General features: G+C 33.4%; 4 protein-coding genes across 4 annotated transcripts; 3 read left to right on the forward strand and 1 right to left on the reverse strand.

The window, feature by feature from the left end:
- The first annotated feature begins 331 nt into the window (after positions 1-331).
- On the forward strand, positions 332-6,118 carry LOC130612278 (patatin-like phospholipase domain-containing protein 2). The gene is made up of 9 exons (XM_057433587.1): positions 332-402; positions 516-956; positions 1,041-1,106; positions 1,185-1,455; positions 1,804-2,013; positions 3,320-3,461; positions 3,675-3,794; positions 3,974-4,017; positions 4,340-6,118. The coding sequence occupies exons 2-9, from the start codon at positions 552-554 to the stop codon at positions 4,759-4,761; spliced, it is 1,680 nt and encodes a 559-aa protein (XP_057289570.1). The 5' UTR covers positions 332-402; positions 516-551; the 3' UTR covers positions 4,762-6,118.
- Positions 6,119-8,147: 2,029 nt separating this feature from the next.
- LOC130612281 (uncharacterized) lies at positions 8,148-17,422 on the forward strand. Its single transcript, XM_057433589.1, has 3 exons — positions 8,148-13,809; positions 14,485-14,564; positions 15,557-17,422. Exons 2-3 carry the CDS (start codon positions 14,493-14,495, stop codon positions 16,574-16,576), a joined length of 1,092 nt encoding a protein of 363 aa, XP_057289572.1. The 5' UTR covers positions 8,148-13,809; positions 14,485-14,492; the 3' UTR covers positions 16,577-17,422.
- A 259-nt stretch (positions 17,423-17,681) lies between these two features.
- LOC130612282 (MORN repeat-containing protein 4-like) lies at positions 17,682-19,702 on the forward strand. Its single transcript, XM_057433590.1, has 3 exons — positions 17,682-17,813; positions 18,021-18,210; positions 19,404-19,702. The coding sequence occupies exons 1-3, from the start codon at positions 17,811-17,813 to the stop codon at positions 19,667-19,669; spliced, it is 459 nt and encodes a 152-aa protein (XP_057289573.1). The 5' UTR covers positions 17,682-17,810; the 3' UTR covers positions 19,670-19,702.
- Positions 19,703-20,085: 383 nt separating this feature from the next.
- On the reverse strand, positions 20,086-21,909 carry LOC130662834 (tigger transposable element-derived protein 4-like). Its single transcript, XM_057461776.1, has 3 exons — positions 21,866-21,909; positions 20,508-21,670; positions 20,086-20,126 (listed from the first exon to the last, which is right to left on the reverse strand). Exons 1-3 carry the CDS (start codon positions 21,907-21,909, stop codon positions 20,086-20,088), a joined length of 1,248 nt encoding a protein of 415 aa, XP_057317759.1.
- Between the last annotated feature and the right edge of the window lie 653 nt (positions 21,910-22,562).

The raw sequence follows: 22,562 nt of genomic DNA on the forward strand, positions 1-22,562 counted from the left end.
AAAACGTTGTTGCACAAGGCGGTTTCTATTACCATAAACAGTTTCGTGAAATCTGACCCAGTATTATTGGTAGACATTGGAATCAGGGAAGATCAGCCAAACTATCACAACTTTTATATAAAAATTAATTTTATTCTAGGTTATCATAAAGATAAGGTAAAGTTGTTGGGATACTACCAATAAATTAATATATGTAAACCAAGCGAATCCGTGGGTGTGCAAAAGGTTGCACACTATGAGTCAACGCCTAGTAGCATAGAATTACGGAGATTTTAATGATATTCGTGGTTACAACGTTATCTCTATAATAGTGCACTTGTGTTAATTGACACAATTTTTGCATGGTATGACGTATTCATTCAGATGTAAACAAATCCGTTACGAAAAAAAAACTGGCAAGCAGTAAGTCATGTTTATTTGGAATTATGATTAGCGACGGAGGTGTCATGTTTTACTGAATTATCTAAAGTGTTTTGTTTACATTAAAATGCCTACAAAAATTCCTTCTCTTTTAGGTGAAGTAACTAGCTAGCTATCCACGCCGGAAAGTAATGGGAATAAATTTAGCCTTTTCTGGTGCTGGTTTTCTTGGAATTTACCATGTTGGAACAGTTTCGTGCCTTAAATTCTATGGTAAAAAGTTGTTAGACAAGGTCGATCTTTATGGAGGTTCTTCAGCTGGTGCATTGGCAGCATGTATGTTGCTTTGTGACATGAATCTAGAAGAAAGTGTACAATTTGTCATGAATACTGCACACAAAGTACACCATAACTTTCTGGGTCCAATTAGCCCTTCCTTTGACCCATCAGCATCAATAAGAAAAACATTTATGAAATATTTACCAGAAAATGCTTATAAAATTGCATCTGGTAAATTGCATGTGTCCTTGACCAGAGTTTCAGACTGGAAAAATGAGATTGTCTCAGAATTTGCTAGTAATAAAGAGCTGGTTGATGTAAGTTTTATTTTGCTATAACTTGACAGTTTTAAATCTACCATCTAACTTTTAAATCTACAATGTATATATTGCTTTTTATAGGCTGTGGTGTGCTCCTCGTTTATACCATTTTTTTCTGGAATGACTCCCCCCAAATACAAAGGCGTAGTAAGTATTACATTTTTGTCAAAAATAATGTGGAAATAACTAAGCGAAAAATATCATTTATATTTTTACATTTAACAGCATTACATTGATGGAGGGTTCACTGATAATCTACCACAACACTTTGAAGGAACAACAATAACAGTTTCTCCTTTCAGTGGTGAAAGTGATATATGCCCTGATGATGGCCACAAGACCAACGCGCAATTTGATATGAGAAACACAAGTGTTCAAGTGACAGCACATAATGTATATAGAATGGCAAAAGCATTATTTCCTCCTAACAGTGATGTTCTTGCACAAATGTGTCGACAAGGTTTTAGAGACACGTTGAAATACCTCCATATTCATTGTAAGTGTTTCTTTGGAGGGTTCCAGTAAATTTCTTAACAATAACAAAATGTAGTGCTTGCAAGACAATGTTATATATATATATAAAAACAGCAATAAATCATTGTTTCAACAATGTCTATTGCCTGCTACACTTTTTTATAAAAATCCTAAATTTTATTGATTGGTTTGGTTTTGCCTATTTTATAATCTGTTTGATTTTTTTTTGGTAAGATGATTAAAGTAGCCAAGCTTTAAGGCTTTTTTAGACATGGAAATATAAGATTCATTTTATATACTTCACAATGTGATCATGCATTTTTTTTATTTCAAGTTTGATTTATTATTAACTGTATTTTATTTCTATTAGATCCTGAATTATTAAATGTTGATTTTACTATAATCAGTATACCACGCTGCTGCGATCTGGCATCCAGTGGCTATGGTACAGATGATGATGATACCAGTACATGCTCATGTGGAGACAACTCACATGCCTCTATGTTAAGTGATTTAGAACATTATATTGCAACTAAAAGTACTATGCACAGTTTAGTATTTCCTGAACAAATGAATACAAGTAAGTTTTTATGATATTACATTACAAAATTATTAAGGAGAGTATTATAACATGTGTCTATTTTGCATTTGACATGTACTAAGTGGTGTTAATAATTGATGCCTTGAATTACAAGCTTGAGATGGTAAAGAAAAATGATATCAAGAATTGAATGACTGTCACCTGACATTATATACACTATAGGTGACGCCACAATGTTATGTAAAATATTTAAGTATTTTGTTACAACAGGAATTTTATATTCTGCCTATTTTTATGAAGAATTTTCTTCATAAAATTTTTTAAATAAAATAAAAAGTATGTTTCTTTGGAATAATGGTACACAAATTTCATAGTTGTTATTTTTATCATTATTTCATTGCGTAGTTTAAAAATTGCGGGAAAAGTTTTTTTCCATTCATTTTTGTATTGGAATGTCCACTCTCTTCTTGTGTGGTTTTTCAGTGTGGTAAAATATTACATAAGATTTATGTCATGTGAAAAAATGTTTGCACAAACAAAAACAAGTATTTGTTAGACCATACATTTACAATGTTTATCTAAGTATATGAAAGTTTATTCTCATAACAAAACCAGGATTAACTTAATAATATATGTACAGTATAATTCTGTGTGTAGATCATGTGATGCCTGTAATGTTTTTATTTCAATTAAATTCCAAAGAAAAAATAGCCACACTGTGTGGTTAAATTTTTCTTTGTGTGACACAGGAAATGATTCTCATCATGGTAACAATTCATAACATTTTTAAGCTTCTTTTATAAGTTTCAAATATGTTATCTAGAAAATATTTCTGATACTGTAATAATTGACATTTATGTAGGAGGTTTCTTATATTTACCAGTATGATGGCCTGTTCTTTGTAAATCAAAATATACAGACTTTTTTTGTTAGTTCAATATTTAAAGAGGAAAAGTCAAAAGAAAAAAATTATAGCCCTAATTTTGCTTTAAAAAGAGTGTTTTTAGATTTAGATATATTAAATTTAATCAATGACAATATTCCAATTTAATTTTAAATTTCCATCAAGTAAATTTAAATTATTGTGTTATTGTCTGATTAAGACAGATAATAAGGTTGCCATAACAATACTAGACCAAAGTATGAATAAGAGTTATAATAACTGCTCAAATGTATTTTTTGTTAAAAAACGATAATTAAAAAACCTTTGTTTATTGTTGTAAATATGCGCTGTGTACTAACTTCCCTTTAAATTTCAGATGCAACTTTGAATGTAACATTTCCAGAAATATAGTGATCCATTTTTGTTAATGGTTTCTAACATAATATTAAAAAAATATTTTAGTTCTTCAGGAAGCAAAGTTAATTCTTATCCAAGAAGGTGATTTATGTTGGTACCTGGTTTGTACGTTATTCAAGATTGCAAAATGGTTAATATCACCATGTTACTATATTTTCAAACACATACAGCTGTTTGCAGATGAAATGTGAGTTCATTTATTCATTTCTGTATGAATGTAAAAAAATAACTCACCTAAAATAGATCTTCATTACAAGGGTTGAACAATTTCTAGAATATTTCTTTTTATTTGTTTATTTGTTTTTTAGTGTTTCTTTAAATTTGTTTTGTTTGTTTGTTTATTTATTTTTTGGTTGTAAATAAATTTTAAATGTTATATTTATAACATATTTGGTTTTAGATTGCATGAGTTATTGCCCAAAGTAAAAGAACTAAGTTGTTACAGCCCTTACACTGAGAGGTTGTTAAAAATTGCTTTGGAAATCTTTGATGCATATAAAGGAACCGCTACCTGTGAATGGTATGATATCGTAGTATCTGTACATTTTAGAAATGAATTTCAATTTTTATCCTATGGCTACACTTATGCTTTAATTTGCTTTTGAATTCTGTGCTTCTTTAAGAACCTTTAGTTGTATACTGTGTGTTCTTAACCTTATCAGTATTATTATCAGTATATCCAGTATTGTTACTTTATAGGCATCCAAGCTTAAAAAAAGAAAGACATTCAGATATACAAAGAAGTGAGTGATTTGCCTCTTATTTATTATTTCAACAAAACAAAATCTGTTGTACTTTTTACACAGAAGTACACCACGTTGAATCTTGTTTCAAAAAGGGATGGTAAAAAATTAAGGTGGAATTGTCATTTCCCTTCCTGGTATTAATTTTCACGCATATAAATTTTGCAAATACCAGACCATTTTATTTTAATAGATAGGTATTTAAAAAAATTAGAAAGAATAGAATTACAACAAATATAAAATCTATAATATATAGTAGTAATATCTGTACATTGTTTTATGTGATGTTCTAAATGAAGTTATACCCTTATCTAAAACTTAGGAAATGAAAGATTTATATCTGCGAAAAAATCCATGGTTGCTTTTCCGAAATCTAACTTATCTGTGGCATTGGACCTACGCAGCCGTGAAGGACATGAAGCCCCTCCTCCTTCGAGAATCTCCTCCACGGTTCAAATAAATGAAGTTGAGTTACCTCTTGATATGGATATGTTTTCACATCATGCTGATTTCCTGTCGAGTGACAATAATGCAGAAAAAGATGCACGTGATGATGATGGACTTGTAATGAGAATTGACAAAGAAGAAATAGTAATGAGTACATGTAAACAACACACGGAAAATGATGACTATGGTAGTGAGTTGATGTTAGATTTACCAGTATACGATATGGAATGTTGTCAGACACAATTCTTACGGGAACATCAAAAGCGGAAGTCGTGGGAGGAGTTCTTGATATTATAAAGTTTCAAATATGGGTGTGAAAGTAAGGTTTGTACGGTTTACTCTACGTTTTTTATATTTAATAGCGTTTATTTATATTTCGTTGTATATTACACGCTATTTCGTTACCTAATATTTGTTGGACAAACATAACATTTGTACTCCAGAGAGAGAATTCAAGATTTCAAGCAATTATGTTCGTAATAATACTTTTTAGATAGTCATTATTATATCTAAAAGTGATTTTTATATCTTATTGTTGTTATTGTTGTCATGTTTATTTATGCAAATGATCCGATATATTATTATGTATTATATTAACTTTGAAAGTTTACACAGGTTGAGTAGTCTTTGACTATACACATGACCTAAATTATAAATTTATATATTATAAATATTCTACGTTATATGTTACTGTTTGCATCTTCTCACAAGTACTTTATATAAAGTACTTTATATTCAGATAATATTGTGAGCTGAAATTTTAGCCACGAAATGTTTAGACGAATGTATTTTCTAAGGAAAAAATCAAATGCTAAACTTTGTGTGACTCCATACACAGGCTTTCTGTATTCTATTCAATTATTAGCTCGTCGATTTTCAAAGCTATTCTTTTAACCAACTTTGCAACCAAAACATATGTTTAATGGCTGAAATAACACCGTCTTAACATCCCGCAAAAATGTTTAACGGATAAAAAAAACGTGTCGTAGGATTTAAAACGACTTTATTGTTATGTTATTTTGTTATGAGAATTCCACATGACATCGAGTAATATTTACACGATTTGCATTATGTTTGTCGCATTTTCCACTCCAACATTTGGAACAAATTTTAACTATCGAGTCAAAGATTTTTCTATGAGGCAAATTTAAGCAGGTTCGTTTATACGGCTTGCATTCAGCAAAACCAGACATACGGGAGTCATCAAGGCAGTCTATTTGTTCTTAGTTTTTTATCGAGTGACTTGAATCGATTTTGAACGTATTTTCTCTCTTTATCAAGCAAAGTCAGCTTGGAGTTTACCTCAATTTGTGAGCCCTACTGTTAATATACATAAAGGATTAGTTTTTTCACTTCAAACTTTTTTGAACACTATCCAAACCTTCAAAACTCCACGTGCGAATGGGAGTAGTTAAGATACTTCGATGTATATATTATATATCATTTGTACAAATCAAATATTGTGAATAGATATTATTTTTTATGTTTATATATACTGAAATTAAGTTCATAAACGATCGTCATAAATTGTGCGATTCTCTTTATTTTGATAGAATTTCATTTTTAATTTGAAGCAGTGCCCTAGTTATCATCCAGTTGGCATTGAAAAAAACGCTCTACAAATATTTGCGGTAAATATTTTTTTCTTAATCTTATTAAGGATAATCCAATTTCGTCGTTTTGTTTATAAGAAGATTAAAAATATTATTTAAATAGTTTGCTGTAAATTAACTGCAATTTATTTTTGTAATTACATCTATCTGTAAATTTCCATCCTTTTCTTGTTTTCACCCATCACAGCCCAAAAAATCCCAACCGTAACTGATGTAACGCTTGCGCATGCGTAACGGTTAATCTTCACCCTACATTCATCTGCACTTCAGCATGGAAGAACAGACACTACACGTCGACTCCATCATTCTTTGGAGTTTAACGGTTTTCAAAACAGCTATCACCTTTGACAATCTACAATTTAACTGCCTCTGTCCCCTCTCTCCCCCATCCCGAACGAATTTTTTTTCTTCTTACGAACGTCCTTATCTAAAAGAGACAAAATGTACCATCTAGGTAATTATTTTTACTGTGCTCTTTTATTTTAGTATTATAAGCATAACTGACTAATCCAATTTTTGTTTGTTACGAAGCTAAACTAGTAAAACGGAATTTCGCGCTTTTATTCTGGAATCGTTTTTAACTTGGGGTATATGTTTGTATTAAATCATCATTTAATCTTGTTGCATCATAGTCTTTTCTCTCATGTCTATGCATATGCAACATCTGAAAATATACAAAAGGTGCATCTTAAGGCCTAAAACATGGGTATTATCCTATAGAAACCCCAATTCAGGGTTACTTATCTTTTTTAGAATAGGTTTCTTATTCCCTTTTCTTGTGTGGGGAGAATTTAGGTTTTTCATAAGTCAGCCTGTAACGCCAATCGCTAAATAATATTTGCGCATTTTGATTAGACTTGCAAGATGATAATCAGGGGTTTATAATGCTCAGGGGCTTGCGAGATAATATATATAGTTCGGCTTCCGTCGTGATGTTTCATTTGGAGTGTGCAGCTATACGGAGTACGGCTCCGTATAGGCATGCGTATACGGAGTATAACTTCGTATAGCGACATGTTTACTCGTATAGACGGAAATATTTCTCAAAGCCGCGAGCGGCGCAGACAGCTTTGAGAGTATAATGCCGAGACTGGTTTGGCTAGACATTGGCGAATGCAGCATGAGCGTTGAAGTCTAAACTAAGTATTCTTATTAAAAATTTACTCTAAGCTATTCCAGTTTAGAAAATTGAGCCTAAAACAAGCAAATAATTTGTGTAAGAAGAAAAACGTCTAAAATATGAGACAAGCATGCAGAGTACCAATTACCGTAGATAACAGTTCCAGCTAATAAAAGTTCAAGTTAACCGGTGCTCGAGTTACCGGCAGTTCTACTGTATGATGTAGTTTAATATTGGCGTTTTGTATGAAGTTTATTTTTGTGGCTTCCATTACATTTATTCTAAGCCTTTTAACTTTATTTTGTATGTTTCTACATGCAATAAAACTAACCATACAATCAATGACTTTTTCCTACCAAACATTTCAACCTCGTTCCCAAGGCATTTTGCCTTGTTGATAAAGGTGATAGTGGCGAAGTTGTTGGCCACTCCGAAATAACAGCTCAGGGGCCACACGACCCTGGAGACGAGGATGCAAACATGTCACACTCCGTATACTAAGCCTGTCACACTCCGTATAGCATACTTCATATATTAAGCATGTCATACTCCGTATACTAACTATGTCACACTCCGTATACTAAGCATGTCACATTCCATATACCAAGCCTGTCACACTCCGTATAGTAAGCATGTCACACTCTGTATAGCATACTTCGTATGTAAAGCATGTCACAGTCCGTATGGCATAGTCCGTATAGAATAATCCGTATGGCATAGTCCGTATAGCATACTCCGTATGGCATACTCCCTTATAGCAAATCCTGCATACTCCACACTCACAATGTGTATGCTGTAATCCTTTTTTTTGCAATCAAACTAATGTTTCCATACTCCGTATAACTACAATATACCTCGTATGTTTACGATGGATAAAAAGTAGAAAAATGACGTGCTTGTCTTTTTAACTTGTTTTTATGGTGATTATTTTTTTTTTTTTTTTTGGAAATAGTTTCAAACAGTCATATATATATCGCAATATTTCACTTTAAGAACATTCGTTGGCAGACTCTGTATAGCTAAACCAAACTCCGTATAGCAGCTATACGGAGTATTACTCCGTATAGAAACCACACTCGTCACAGTGACGCTCATTCGAAAAAGATGGCGAATAAAGCAGTGTATTTTGATGTTTTTTTGCCCATTTATTTCATTTTTTTTGTCTAGTATTCGTTTCTGGATTAAATCTAGTTGATTTTTGCAAGTCACATTATTAAATCCAATAGAAACATGCAATATACAAAAATGTTTCATCTGGATTCAAAAGGGATTGTAATAGCTAGCTAAGCTAGAGCGGGTCCAAGATGCGAGGGAAATTGGAAGATCGCACATTGTGTGTTGTCTAGGAGTTGTCTAGTAGAGCACGGGCCATAATTGGATCTGCGTAGATCAAAAAGGGCATTAAATACTCTCTAGGACTCTCCATATCTAAGCCATGGCGCTTCATGTGTGTATCCCTCAATATTTGCGAGGCTAGCCATGTAAAGTGCACATCTATCTATCTATCTACCAGATAACTCCCTGCAACATCCACCGGTGCACACAGTGTGGTGGAATTCCCAATTTCAACATTTACTGGTCCATATTGAATCGCCACCAAGGAGAATCCAACCCCAGTCTAATGCATGAAGTGCAAGAGTCATAACCACTAAGGGATCGTCCACAAATTTTGTCCCATTAACAAGATGCTATAAGATGAAAAAGTTAAAAAAAATTTGTCTTGTTTTGTTCTTAATTGAAATCAAGACGATTTAAAAATTGTCTCATAAGAGACGATATTTTTTCAATTCGTCTTAGAATAAAAAAAGTGAAACAAAATATTTTAAGATGAATTGAGACGAATTAAGATGCTGCGGTAAAATCACGAAGACGAATTGAGAGAAACTAAGACGACAGGGTTTCTTAAACACAAAAATTTATGGAAAAAGCTACTGTTTTTTAAAGTGGTTTTCTTAGATAAAAAAAGGCAACTCCTGGCACGTGTACTCTGACCCTCTGAAAGGCATTTTGCCTTGTTGATAAAGGTGATAGTGGCGAAGTTGTTGGCCACTCCGAAATAACAGCTCAGGGGCCACACGACCCTGGAGACGAGGATGCAAACATGTCACACTCTGTATACTAAGCCTGTCACACTCCGTATAGCATACTTCATATATTAAGCATGTCATACTCCGTATACTAACTATGTCACACTCCGTATACTAAGCATGTCACATTCCATATACTAAGCCTGTCACACTCCGTATAGTAAGCATGTCACACTCTGTATAGCATACTTCGTATGTAAAGCATGTCACAGTCCGTATGGCATAGTCCGTATAGAATAATCCGTATGGCATAGTCCGTATGGCATAGTCCGTATAGCATACTCCGTATGGCATACTCCCTTATAGCAAATCCTGCATACTCCACACTCACAATGTGTATGCTATAATCCTTTTTTTTTGCAATAAAACTAATGTTTCCATACTTCGTATAACTACAATATACCTCGTATGTTTACGATGGATAAAAAGTAGAAAAATGACGTGCTTGTCTTTTTAACTTGTTTTTTATGGTGGTTTTTTTTTTTTTTTTTTTTGGAAATAGTTTCAAACAATCATATATCGCAATATTTCACTTTAAGAACATTCGTTGGCAGACTCTGTATAGCTAAACCAAACTCCGTATAGCAGCTATACGGAGTATTACTCCGTATAGAAACCACACTCGTCACAGTGACGCTCATTCGAAAAAGATGGCAAATAAAGCAGTGTATTTTGATGTTTTTTTGCCCATTTATTTCATTTTTTTTGTCTAGTATTCGTTTCTGGATTAAATCTAGTTGATTTTTACAAGTCACATTATTAAATCCAATAGAAACATGCAATATACAAAAATGTTTCATCTGGATTCAAAAGGGTTTGTAATAGCTAGCTACCTAGCTAGAGCGGGTCCAAGCCATGCGAGGGAAATTGGAAGATCGCACATTGTGTGTTGTCTAGGAGTTGTCTAGTAGAGCACGGGCCATAATTGGATCTGCGTAGATCAAAAAGGGCATTAAATACTCTCTAGGACTCTCCATATCTAAGCCATGGCGCTTCATGTGTGTATCCCTCAATATTTGCGAGGCTAGCCATGTAAAGTGCACATCTATCTATCTATCTACCAGATAACTCCCTGCAACATCCACCGGCGCACACAGTGTGGCGGATTTCCCAATTTCAACATTTACTGGTCCATATTGAATCGCCACCAATGAGAATCGAACCCCAGTCTAATGCATGAAGTGCAAGAGTCATAACCACTAAGGGATCGTCCACAAATTTTGTCCCATTAACAAGACGCTATAAGATGAAAAAGTTAAAAAAAATTTGTCTTGTTTTGTTCTTAATTGAAATTAAGACGATTTAAAAATTGTCTCATAAGAGACGATATTTTTTCAATTCGTCTTAGAATAAAAAAAGTGAAACAAAATATTTTAAGATGAATTGAGACGAATTAAGATGCTGCGGTAAAATCACGAAGACGAATTGAGAGAAACTAAGACGACAGGGTTTCTTAAACACAAAAATTTATGGAAAAAGCTACTGTTTTTTAAAGTGGTTTTCTTAGATAAAAAAAGGCAACTCCTGGCACGTGTACTCTGACCCTCTGAAACCAATGAATGAATCACGATTCGAACACAGGGCAGAAGATAAAAATTGTTACATTTTTTTTCTTGAAAAATTCGAAAAAGGACGGTTTCTCTTACAGTACTGGAACCAGGACACCTAACATCGTGAGCGCATATCATGCACGACACGAACAATCCGCGATCCTATCGTGACCATTGCGATAGAAAAAATGTTAATGAAGAGCTTCGCGATAGTCGTGATGTATAAAAAAATAACGATGCTATCGCGATCGTCACTATTAATCGTGATTGTCCTGATTGATCGTGAATAACATTAAAAATATTAAATATTAGATGTGTATAGCTAATCTTGTGTCTTTGTTTTTGTTTTTTTACATTTAAAAATTCTTTTGCATCTTGTATTTTTATTAGAAATTGGATTTTAGAAATATGGTGACTCCAACTAAATTACTTGTTCGCGCGAAGTAGATAGTAGTTTACGGTCTGTCGGTCGGCGAAATAAAAATAATTTTATCGAGAATATATAAATGGTTGGAACAACAAAATGATAACTATCGTGCACATGTAACATTACATTCAGGCGGTACTGTAATATATAGTCCGTGAAACTTTTTTGCAATTAAATATTCATTTTCTTAGCTAATATACTGAAATGTATGAACCATTACAGGCGGAATTGTTTCGCTTTTCCACAACATACTTCCAGCTTCGAACGACGAAGTTTGCTGTGATAAAATGTTGCCAAACAACGTAGCGTAAGTTAATCAGCAGCCGTGCCACTGCCGTTCTGCTAGAACAATGGAATATTCTTTTTTACTGAACAAAATCATGCTGGGTCTCCTGGCCAAGATTTTTAAAGTTTCGTGTTAAACAAGATTTTTAAAGTTTCGTGTTAAACTCACGCTACGGAAGTGTTTGAAAATATTTTTGACCTTTTGAGACAAATTTATTATAGCAGAGACGATTTGAGACGAATTAAGAAAATTCATAGACAAAATGAGACGATTCGGACACGAATTTGTGTTTAAAATATGATTTTTGTGATGAGAACTGCTTATCAGAAACAAACATTGTAATCATGTAGCATGTACAGTACAGTCCAAATGTAACCTTCCGTGTACGCGCTATACAACACTTTTTCTGCAAGTCGGAAGCCCTTTAATCTTTTGTTGATAGTAATTACTTTAATGATCTTTGCAAGAGCTGTGTTGGGAGTGATTTAACAAAAGATTCGTGATAAAACAATACTATAATCATTTTCTCATAACTGCGAGTTTGTTAAAACTTATTGAAAATAAAATCTAGGTATTAGCGCAAGTAATCAAATTTAATGATTTCTTAACTACGCGAAAGATTAAAATAATCGTGCAAGAACTATTGTTTTTAAAATGTTTTTTTATGTTTCAAATTTATCCTTTTAAAAAAATATATTTCTTAACATTTTATTCAACGCTATTTTTTGCAACGAAACAATATTCAAAAGAAAAAAGTATCACGCGCTTCTTTTTTGTTTAAAAGACTTTTCAAAAAAAAAAATTATCCTTTTGATCATTTTATTGCAATCTTTTTTTTCTTAACAAAACTTTAGGAATAACTTTAGCAGCATAATTTTAAAATATTCCTTAACCAAAAAAGTCATTTTACTCTGATGCTCTTTCACCTTGTTCTACCATACTTTATTTAATGAAGAGGCTAGGCGTGCAACACTTTGCATGCCCAAAAGTGTTTCTATGTTGTCAAGGCGTGCGATTCTCAATTCTTCAATAACTGTCTCTACAATGGAGGAGGGTGTTACAACAAGTATATTTTCTGTGTATTTTCACATCACGCACGTAGATAATTAGTAATTTTCTTGTTGCAAAAAAAATTTTAATAATTCGTCTCCCTTTAAAAAAATGAAAAAAATTGTTCTTGTGTTTAGCAAAATAAGTATTTATGCAGCAAGAAGTTTTCTTGTAATGGTTTGAAAATTATGGGGCAAGCATTATTCTTTGCTGTTTCAAAAGTTATACAGAAGATGGTTTTGTCTCGAAAGTTATACAGCAGGTTAAGATTGTTTCCTTCAAAAAGTTATGCAACAAATTGTTCACTTATAAAAAAACTGAGAAATTATTTTAATAAAAAATGTTGTTTTTCGTGCAGTCTTTTACAAAATCCATGTCCCCCACATGCCAATATTTTTAACAGAGGAGGGTGTTGCGACAAACATATTCTGCGATGTATTTTTTTATATTATTTTCCCTATAAAGCGGACTATTTAAGCAATAGTCTGCAGTATTATATTTTAGCTAGCAAACATATTTCACCATTGTATAATGATACAATCATAATGAAGGAGGGAGTTACGACAATAACATGTCTCTTGTGTTATTTCTAGAGACTTTTTAGATGGGCGTCACGAGTACTTGCAAAAGTTACAGTTTTACAGAAAATTTAAAGCAATGTATGTAGTGAAAGATGTATTAAAATCATGTTCTGAAAATTTAAGACATTTTAAATCTTTCTTAAAGATAAAAATTAAGATAGTACAGTAAAGTTTATTTTTATATTGTTTATTGCTTTTGTTTACAAATTATATAGACTTCATGCCAAAAGTATTCTCAACATCGTTATACACAGGTTATTGTTATTTACACAATAAGTTTTCCTGATCTTTTGGTTTCTCATGGTATAATTATTTTCTCTAAAAGACAATGGTGTATTACAAAAATAACATTTATGTGAGTTGCGCGTACGCAGGAGGCTACATTCAGACTGTTCTGTAGGTAGCAACTGAGTTGCCTTTATTGAGCATTGTGCAAAATGTATGAATAGCACGGAAACAAAAACGATGTCCTTTGATAGTTAGCAATCTTATTTTAGTGGCGTTATATAAGGTTATGATGCCACTAGGGAGCCAAATTTTCCGGTTCAGCTACTACTAAAATAGGAGAAGTGCATTTTGAAGTGGTCGTTATAAGCAGATGGTCGTTGCAGAGAGGTGGTCATTAACACAGGTTTGACTTTAATACTTTATATGTGACATCAAAATTGGCTTTATTTTGCTAACTTTGTATTCAGCATTTTAAATAGTAATAATCCAAATTTGAATCCACATTTGAAAGATTCAAGAAACCTAATCTACGCATTTTCAAACTGTTTAAAAATCTTAAAACGAAAGAATCCACATGCCATCTAATATCACTTCAGATAGAATCTTAAGAATCCAAGGCAAAGTCAGTTTAGTTTCTTTTCTAACAAAATAATGTAACTGTGTGTCAAACTTTTTACTCAGTGAACAATCAAAGCAATAAGATTTTTGGAAACAAGATTTATAGGCGCGTTTAAGGACAATCCTCAAGAATTTTGTCTTGTTTACCTATGTTGAGTCACAAATTTTGAAAAAATCCAGCTTTTTCTGAGGTCAATGTAAGACTGTATGGAAAGGACCTGAAGTTGTATTATTATTGCGTGGCAAGTAGATTAAGGTTAAAGCAATGATAGTGCAGCAGTTTTCATTGCAAGAGTATTTTCTATTAATTTTTTCTAAATAGGAGTGTGATTAACAATCTAATGTCCTAGGTATGTCAACCTAACTCAACCATGCGAAATAAGTATTAAATATGACATTGGCATGATGTAAGAAATGATTGTGTCAAACTATTTTTAATAAATTTTTTGTCATATTTTAGAAGTAAAAATGTCATGGGATCATTTTGAAACGTGGGATCTACAAACTGATTTAAAAGCAGCAAAAACAAAATCTCAAAAGGTACTGTATTTTACCTAATTCTTAGCATTCAACCTGAAATGTTTACCACATCACTGTTGCTATCTTAGGAAGAAGAGGAGATTAGGTGCAAATTTATTTTGTTGCTTGGCTAGAGAGTTTTGGCACTTTTTAATTTCAGCGAATTCGAAACTTTTAAAAGATTTGACATGGATTTATTTTACTAAATGATGAAGAATGGTGTTTTAGCTTTCTTGGCAATTGAGTCATATAGCAATTATATTGAGTTCAGTCATCAATAATTATTTTAATCAATGCATTGAGCTCAAATCCACTGTTGTTCGTCAAATATTTTAAATTTAGTGTGAATTTCAGTTAGCTATACAAAATTAACCAGTCAAAATTTCTTCTCTTAAAGGTAATACGACAGTTCAGGAAACTCAAACTATGTAAATGTACAATGAGTTGAAGCTTTTGATATTTTTGTAGTAATTATTTTTTATCAGCGTTATGGAAATTGACAGTTTTAGCTTGAGTGTGCTGAACAAACCAATATTTAGGGCTCGAAGTATAGTTTTAGGTTGCACAGCATAAAAAATAATAAGAGAATTATTACCTAAAACAAAGTCATCTATATGATTATGCAGAAGATAAACTGCTGAAATATTCAAGTTTCAACTAATATGCCAACATTTCAGCTGCAATATTTCACAAAATGTGTTCTCCACCATACAAGCTACACATTTACAGTTAAAAATGATAGTAACACAAATGTTAATCTCGAAAGTGTCATCAAGTTTAAAAAAAGATTTATTTGAAACAAACTACTTAAAAAGTATTAGTGTGTCAAAATAATATATGTTCTATATACAGCTTTTTCTTTTACCTCACTATCTAAAAGTTTAAGATGTTTTTAATTAGTTAATACTAAGATTAGTTTTTCTTTAAAGTTTTGTGTCTTTTAACATATGTTTTTAAACTTTAACAGTGTGTATATAGCCACCTGTTAAACAGATCTTATTGTTTATATTTAGACATCAACAACTAGTAAAAAAGGTTCTGGTGATGGAATAGCTGCACAACTCGGATTAAAAAAAATTAAACGATCCTACTTTCCTGAAGTGGAACAATTGAAAAAAAGTAGATCAAGGGAGAATATTAGCAGTGAGGTTTTTTACAGTAAAGAATGTCCTCCGCGTAGTAAATTTAAAACTACGGACAGAGTGGCTGCTTGGGTTAACTCCATACCAGATAAAAAAGTAAAACCTGACAAGCCTTCCTCTGAAAACAGTGCATATTCGCCTAAATCAGATGATTGTGTCTCCAACAAAATGCCAAATTCGAAGAAAGAATTTCCCCGAAAAGGGGTTAAGAGAAAAACTTCTGTATCAAAGATAAACAGTAGATTGAATGGTGCTCCGTTAATGACAACACCAGAAAGTGGACACTACAAAAATGTCAAAAAAGTGAAAAAACATATTCCAATGAAGCAATCTAGCAGCAGCGATTGCGATTCGCAACCGGACGAGAATTTTCATTCTTTGCAGAAGCCAGAAGATATTTTTCCGACATCCATGGCTAAGAAATCACCGAAAAAGAAAGTCCGTCCTGCAACCTTTGCACTGGAAATAACAAAAGTAAGTGCTGGGACACAAACAGACAATCCTAGTAATGTGAATACCCAAGTATCACAAAAGGTTAAATTTAAAATCGATTTAAAGCATGATCAATATGCAACACGGACAGATGTTGTGCTTTACGATAGAAATAAACAAAGCTTGCATGGATATTTTGAGTCGATTTTAGATAAATATGAACCGAAGAGATATAGTTGCGGAGAGGAAAATTGTTTCATTTCATTATGTTCTCGTTTTAAAGTCATGAGCACGAATAACATGAACCATGTTGAACTGTTGCCCGAAGACAATGACACGCCGCAATATGGTGAACCTATCAGGATATTTACGTCCATTTGTCAACAACATTACCGTAAATATCTAGACGAAAAAGCATGTGCCAGCATACCAGATATTATCATTACGAGGCTGTTTTAAGATTGTGTAAATACTATAAAATTCCAAGCTCCTAAGTTTTTTACAAGCCACACAAAACAGAAAAATATTTAACTTTTTTTTAATGTCATTTTAATAATTTATCCCGTTTTTTATTTTATTACTTTGAGTTAGATGTGGCAGTTTTAAAGTAATTTGAACCTCTTAAATTTGATAAACATACTTCGGAGCATTATTTATCATTTGTGTTTTTTAGAATTTATAAATTGTTGCTGTTGAGTTTTCAAATTATTTATCGATTCTATTTTCATTATGCTTATTGACAACAAGCCCGTAAGTAACAGGGGACGGGCGCGGATGGAAGAGGGGTGCAGACGGCAGTTTTTCTCACCCCAATAATTTTAAACAGATTAATACAACTAATTATAAAAATATAATAAATACAGAAATTACACCCTTTTTTAAATTATTTAAATAGTCTATTTCCAGCCTTTTGGGGTAAACCATGGAAGCGCCTCGGTTAGAAGCTAATATTTTGCTTTCAACGAATTGGAGTAACTGGTAACTTTAGCTTGATTTTAATCTACGTGAAACTTCGTGACATCACTTTGTATATAGGATCTATGATAAATTATAAAAGCGAAGGATATATTTATATATTAAAAAAGACTGCCACGAAAAATAGTATTGAAGAAATCTTAAATGAGTATCGTCATGTTTTCAGCATGATGTTTTGTGTTTAAACATATATATAAAATATATATAACACACGATTGTACATTGACTATGGAATATTTATAATTTGTCCAAATTAAAATTGGTATAATTATTTTTGTAAATATTATCTAATATTAAAAAAGAAATTTTTACTGTCCATATTATAAATGAGTACAAGTTTTTTGGTATTTGTTAGACACTTTTAAGTGTATTTCGTCCCGATTTTTTTCAAGTACAGATGTAAAAGTCAGTAGTCAGACTATTGCTAATTTTTTTCTGTGACCTGAAATGTATACGGAATAATGCATTCTTGATATCAGTTTTTTAAAAACATTGTTTATCAAGTTGGTTGATTACAGTTAATGAAAAAATGAATGTACCACGAATGAGAACTATATCACGATTGAATAGGTACTTAGTTTTCGTGTTGTGTTTATATGGCGTTGTCTAGTTTGCATTCAATATTGAATTCATTATTCAATCATTTCTTGTATTTGAAACATTTCATATATTTTTTTAAATTATTAACTTTTAAGTTCACCATAAAAGTTGATAAGAAATGGTAATATTATTACAAATTTCTGTTGTTTTTTTCAATCTATTTTATTCTAAATTTTATTTTTAACCTATTTTGACTTTGTTTTTCCACTTTTTGTTATTATAAATCCACTGACAATTTTTTATTAAACATTTTACAAGATTATCATTTTAAAGCTATTTGAGAGGAACGAATAAACTGACTCTCTTTGTATTTATGTCTTTCTAACAGTCAAGTTCGCGCCAAATCTACACGTACCCGGAAGGAGATGTGTACGAAGGTGATTGGTCGCACGAAGGAAAGAAGCATGGTATTGGTCAATTAAAGCTGCTTGATGGATCTGTTTACGAAGGACGATTTCAACATGGTTTATTTAACGGCGTCGGTACCTTTAAATTCGCTGATGGCTCATTCTACCAAGGTAATAAATGTTTCTTAATCACAACGAGATTTGGGGTTGAAATTGACGTTAAACATTCAATTGACGTTCTCGTATGTCATGACGTTGACAAAGTTGCAGCTTCTCTGTTTGAAGATTCTCTGGATTTTTTTTATTTTTGCCTTATCATTTTTACTAGATATTGTCTTTCTGCTGGAAATTGTTGAACTTCTTTAATGGAAAAAATCGCGAAATTTAGGGCAGAGATTTTTATGAGAAACTATGTAAAATAGTTTATAGTAAAAATATTTCGAACTTACCTTTTGAAGACCTGGTTCTTACATTTTTTTTTTTGATCCACTTGATCTCTTCTTTCTAACCATATATAATTTGACATATAAATATGAAATTACTTTTTTGCTGACTGTAAAAGTGATGACGTCATCTAATTTGTTCAATGGGACAAACATTTTTGCCATCTATATTTTTTTTTTTTGGTAATTTGGGACCTATGGAACAACTTTAAATAAAAAAATCACTTTTAACACACATGTGCATACGAAGCTTCGTATCAGAACATAGCAGCCCTCACTAAATTACTGGTAGGAGTGTGTCCAACATGTTGTTTTGATTTTGTGTTTAAAACTCTTTGCGGTGGGGTGTGGGGTAATGTTCTATTTAGACAATTTGCTGATTGTTTAGGTAAGCAATGTTCCATTCCTGTGTATTGTGTTTACGAAAAAAAGCAACGGCGCCGGCTTCTGCTGATAAATTTTAAGCAAATTACCTGCTGTAGTTGTCTATTTCTGCATTAAAACCTTCGAATACGATTTATGAAGTGGTAAACCGGAGAAAATAATACTATGGCTGATGTAATGATTTAGCCACTCTCGTCCCCAGGGTTTTTTGCCTTTCGTCTTCTCTCATATCAAAAAGGCAAAAAAAACCTGGGGAAGAGGGTGATGACGGAGCATCTGCTCTTTATTTTGTAGTACGGTTGTCTTTTGTTAGGGGAGGTGGATGTTTTGAAAAAATTCCTTGATTGGGGGTGGGGGGAGGGTTAATTAACTGAAATCGAGGAGGTTTTTTTCAAAATTCGGAGATCCCCCCCTACAATTAAGTAGAGGAGAGTAACTATGTCGAAAAGTAGGATACGAGAAAGGCGATAAAAAAGTTATTGTTAAGTAACTAACTACAGTTTTTTGATATTTTTGTTCATTTGTCATTTTATTTAGGAGAATTCAGTAATGGTCTCTACAACGGTCATGGAATTTACGTACGATGCGATGGAATGATGTTTGAAGGGGCATTCAGAAACGGCCGTCCTGATGGTCCGGGTTTAATCACTTTTGCAGATGGTAGCCATGGAAACCCTAAACAAGAAGGATATTTTGAGGGAACGCGGATAACAAAACGCGAAAGTGCAGGACCTGCACTCAAAAAAGCACGATTGTGCGCAGAAAGAGCAAAGAAAACAACACTTTATGATAATGCCTTATAGAATATAGTTGAAAAGGCTTAACTGAAAATAACTGCTTTTCTTATCTGTTTTTTCCACCCCGATCTTATTTTTTTCATATAAAAAAAACAATGCAACCTCTGAAGATTGGGAACTTTAATTTCAGTTCTCAAAACTTTTGCCACCTTGCCTCAATCTCGCTTCCAGGGCTTCTTTTCGTTTTCTAATAACTGACTATCGCGACATAACAGTTGACTCTTTCTGATTTGATCCTCCGTAATTTGATTAATAATAATCTGGGACTAGAAATGCCGCTCATTCCCCAGAGTTTTTCCCTCTGAGTTTTGTCACTATATTATAGAAAGTGCCAATTCTTCACAGTTTACTATTATTAATAATTGACATATATTTGAAGCATCCTTAAATTACAATGGCTCTTAATGCTGAACATTTGGTAATTAACCGGGCCTGGTATTGCCGTCTCGATACAAGGTACACCCTGAACAAAATTTATGCACCGCTCACGATTGAAAAACTGGTCAGGTTACATCCGCCGCAACCCGGTGCTACAAATGTGTCAAATGTGCGCGTGGCGAAACGCAGTGCATGTCGTTTTTCATATACAGTAGAGTCTCCATAACTCGAACAGCCACGGGGAAAAGGAAATCGTTCGAGTTATGGAGACATTCGAGTTGTAGAGGTTTTCAACTTTTAGCGCAATATCCTCCCTTTACGTGAACCAGCTGGATAAAAACGTTATATTTAATCTTAAGTCTAACTTTAAGGGGGCTATTAGGTTAATGAAAGTCAAAACAATACACTTTTAATGAATTTTTTAATGTTTATTTAGAAAAGAAGTCGGTGATAACTGTTTGCTTACAACTCATATCAAAATCTTTGGCGATATTACGATTCAAGTCCCTCAGGGAAGCTATCATTTCTTCTCCAAAATGTGAAAAAATACTCAAGTCTTCGAGGACGTTGACAGCTGTACGCACTTGCTCGGCCGTCGGTCTTGTGATCTTATCTTCTTCCTCCTTGTCTTCTTCGTCGACCTCTTCTAATTCTTCGTCTTGAGTCCCAGTGATCTCAGCAATGATGTCAGCAGTCTTCAGACGCCCATGGGATGTACTGACTTCAATGTCAAAATCAATGAAATCTTCAGTTGATAAGTCAGGATCAATGTGGTCAGGAAACCTTCGTTTTATGTAAGAGAGTTCAGCATCGAGGGTTGGAATTGGGTCTTCTTCTACTTCGCTGGTTAAACTTTTAAAAGGGTCGTCATCTTCGTTGATCGCTCTTTCTGCATCCTTTTGGGAAATTCCTGATTTTCGAAAGCACTTGGTGAATGTTTTGTTGGAAACATCATCCCATGCTTTCCTTAGCATGTACATAGCTGCAAGAATCGAGAACTTCGGAGTCGATTTTTTCTCGTCCAAGGCTTTTATCAATTTCCGCACTGCTAGCGATCGATATTTTGCTTTCAGGGCGCGGATAATTCCTTGGTCCATAGGTTGGGTTCGGGACGTGGTATTTGGAGGAAGAAAGATCAATTCTACCCATTCCAGGTTTTCAACATGAGGATGTGCGGTACAATTGTCAATAATCAAAGCAATTTTTCGCTTAGAGACAGAGAATTTTCGATCAAGCTCGCGTACCCACTCTTCGAACAGCTCTCCAGACATCCAACTCTTCTTTTGCGAACGGTATCGACAGGGTAGTGTTTTGACACCTTTAAAGCAACGAGGGTTGGCGGACTTGCCGATTACAAACATTGGCAATCGTTCCCCCAAGGCATTACCAGCAGCTAAACCAGCAAGTCTAACTTTGCTGTGTTTTCCTCCAGAACACTTATCACCTTTCATATGCAAAGTTTTATTGGGAAGGCATTGAAAGAAAAGCCCAAATTCGTCGGCGTTAAAAATGTCTTCCAGAGGATAGCGGGAGAGAATGGTTGGTAATGTTGTCTCCGACCATGGCGCTGTCATTTCCTCAGTGACGGACCGTGATTCTCCAGCGATGGTTTTGAAGGATACTCCATACCTGAAAGGAATGGATGAGAAAAACGTTTATCTCTGTAGTTGTGACTAGTGTAGATGGAGCTTTACATTTTGTTTGATTCGAATCATGGAATTCTAAATTTAGAATGCCATGGCCATGATTCGAATAAAAAACATGCGATTGTTACCATGTTTTGATTTGTGAAAGAATTCGAATAGAAAAAGATTCGATTTTTACCAAGTTTCGAAGTTTTGACGAGTGAAAGAAAGCATGGAAGCCATGAAAGTCCAACAAGTCAAAAGATTAACATTATTTGTTGTATAGAACTTCCTATCATTAAACTTATTACGTACGAAATCGACGCTTTTGTCATGGGGTATCATGTTTATAAAAGTAATTGGACACCCTCTGTTGGAGATGAATTTTATGGTTTCATGGAACCAACAAATAAAATGGATAAATATGCAGTTGCAGTCAAGAAAAATGATGGAGAAATCATTGGACATCTACCACTAGGAAAGTCAGGACGCTTTGCAAAAGTCATATCTTACTTTCTGAAGAATGACAGCTTCAATGTTTGCAAAATAACAATTACTGGAAAGTCATTGAATGCTGGTGATGGATTAGGGATGAAAGTCCCATGCAAATTATCCTTCCTCTCTGAAAGAGAGTCTATTGATATTTTGAAAAAACAACTACCAAAGCTATTGTAACATTTTTTTAGATTTTATCTTCACGAAGATAAACAAACAAAATTTTAGTCAACTAACCTGGTTTTCCATTTAGCCATCCACCCCTGAGAAGCTTGAAATGACTCGACACCCAACGCGTCGGCAAACTCAAGAGCTTTCTCTTTCAGCATCGGGCCACTGATTGGGATATTCTCACTCCTCATCATAAGTAACCATTTATGAACAGCTTTGTTCACATCTTC

Source organism: Hydractinia symbiolongicarpus, chromosome 10 (genome assembly GCF_029227915.1).
Source record: "Hydractinia symbiolongicarpus strain clone_291-10 chromosome 10, HSymV2.1, whole genome shotgun sequence".
NCBI classification, from domain to species: Eukaryota; Metazoa; Cnidaria; class Hydrozoa; order Anthoathecata; family Hydractiniidae; genus Hydractinia; species Hydractinia symbiolongicarpus.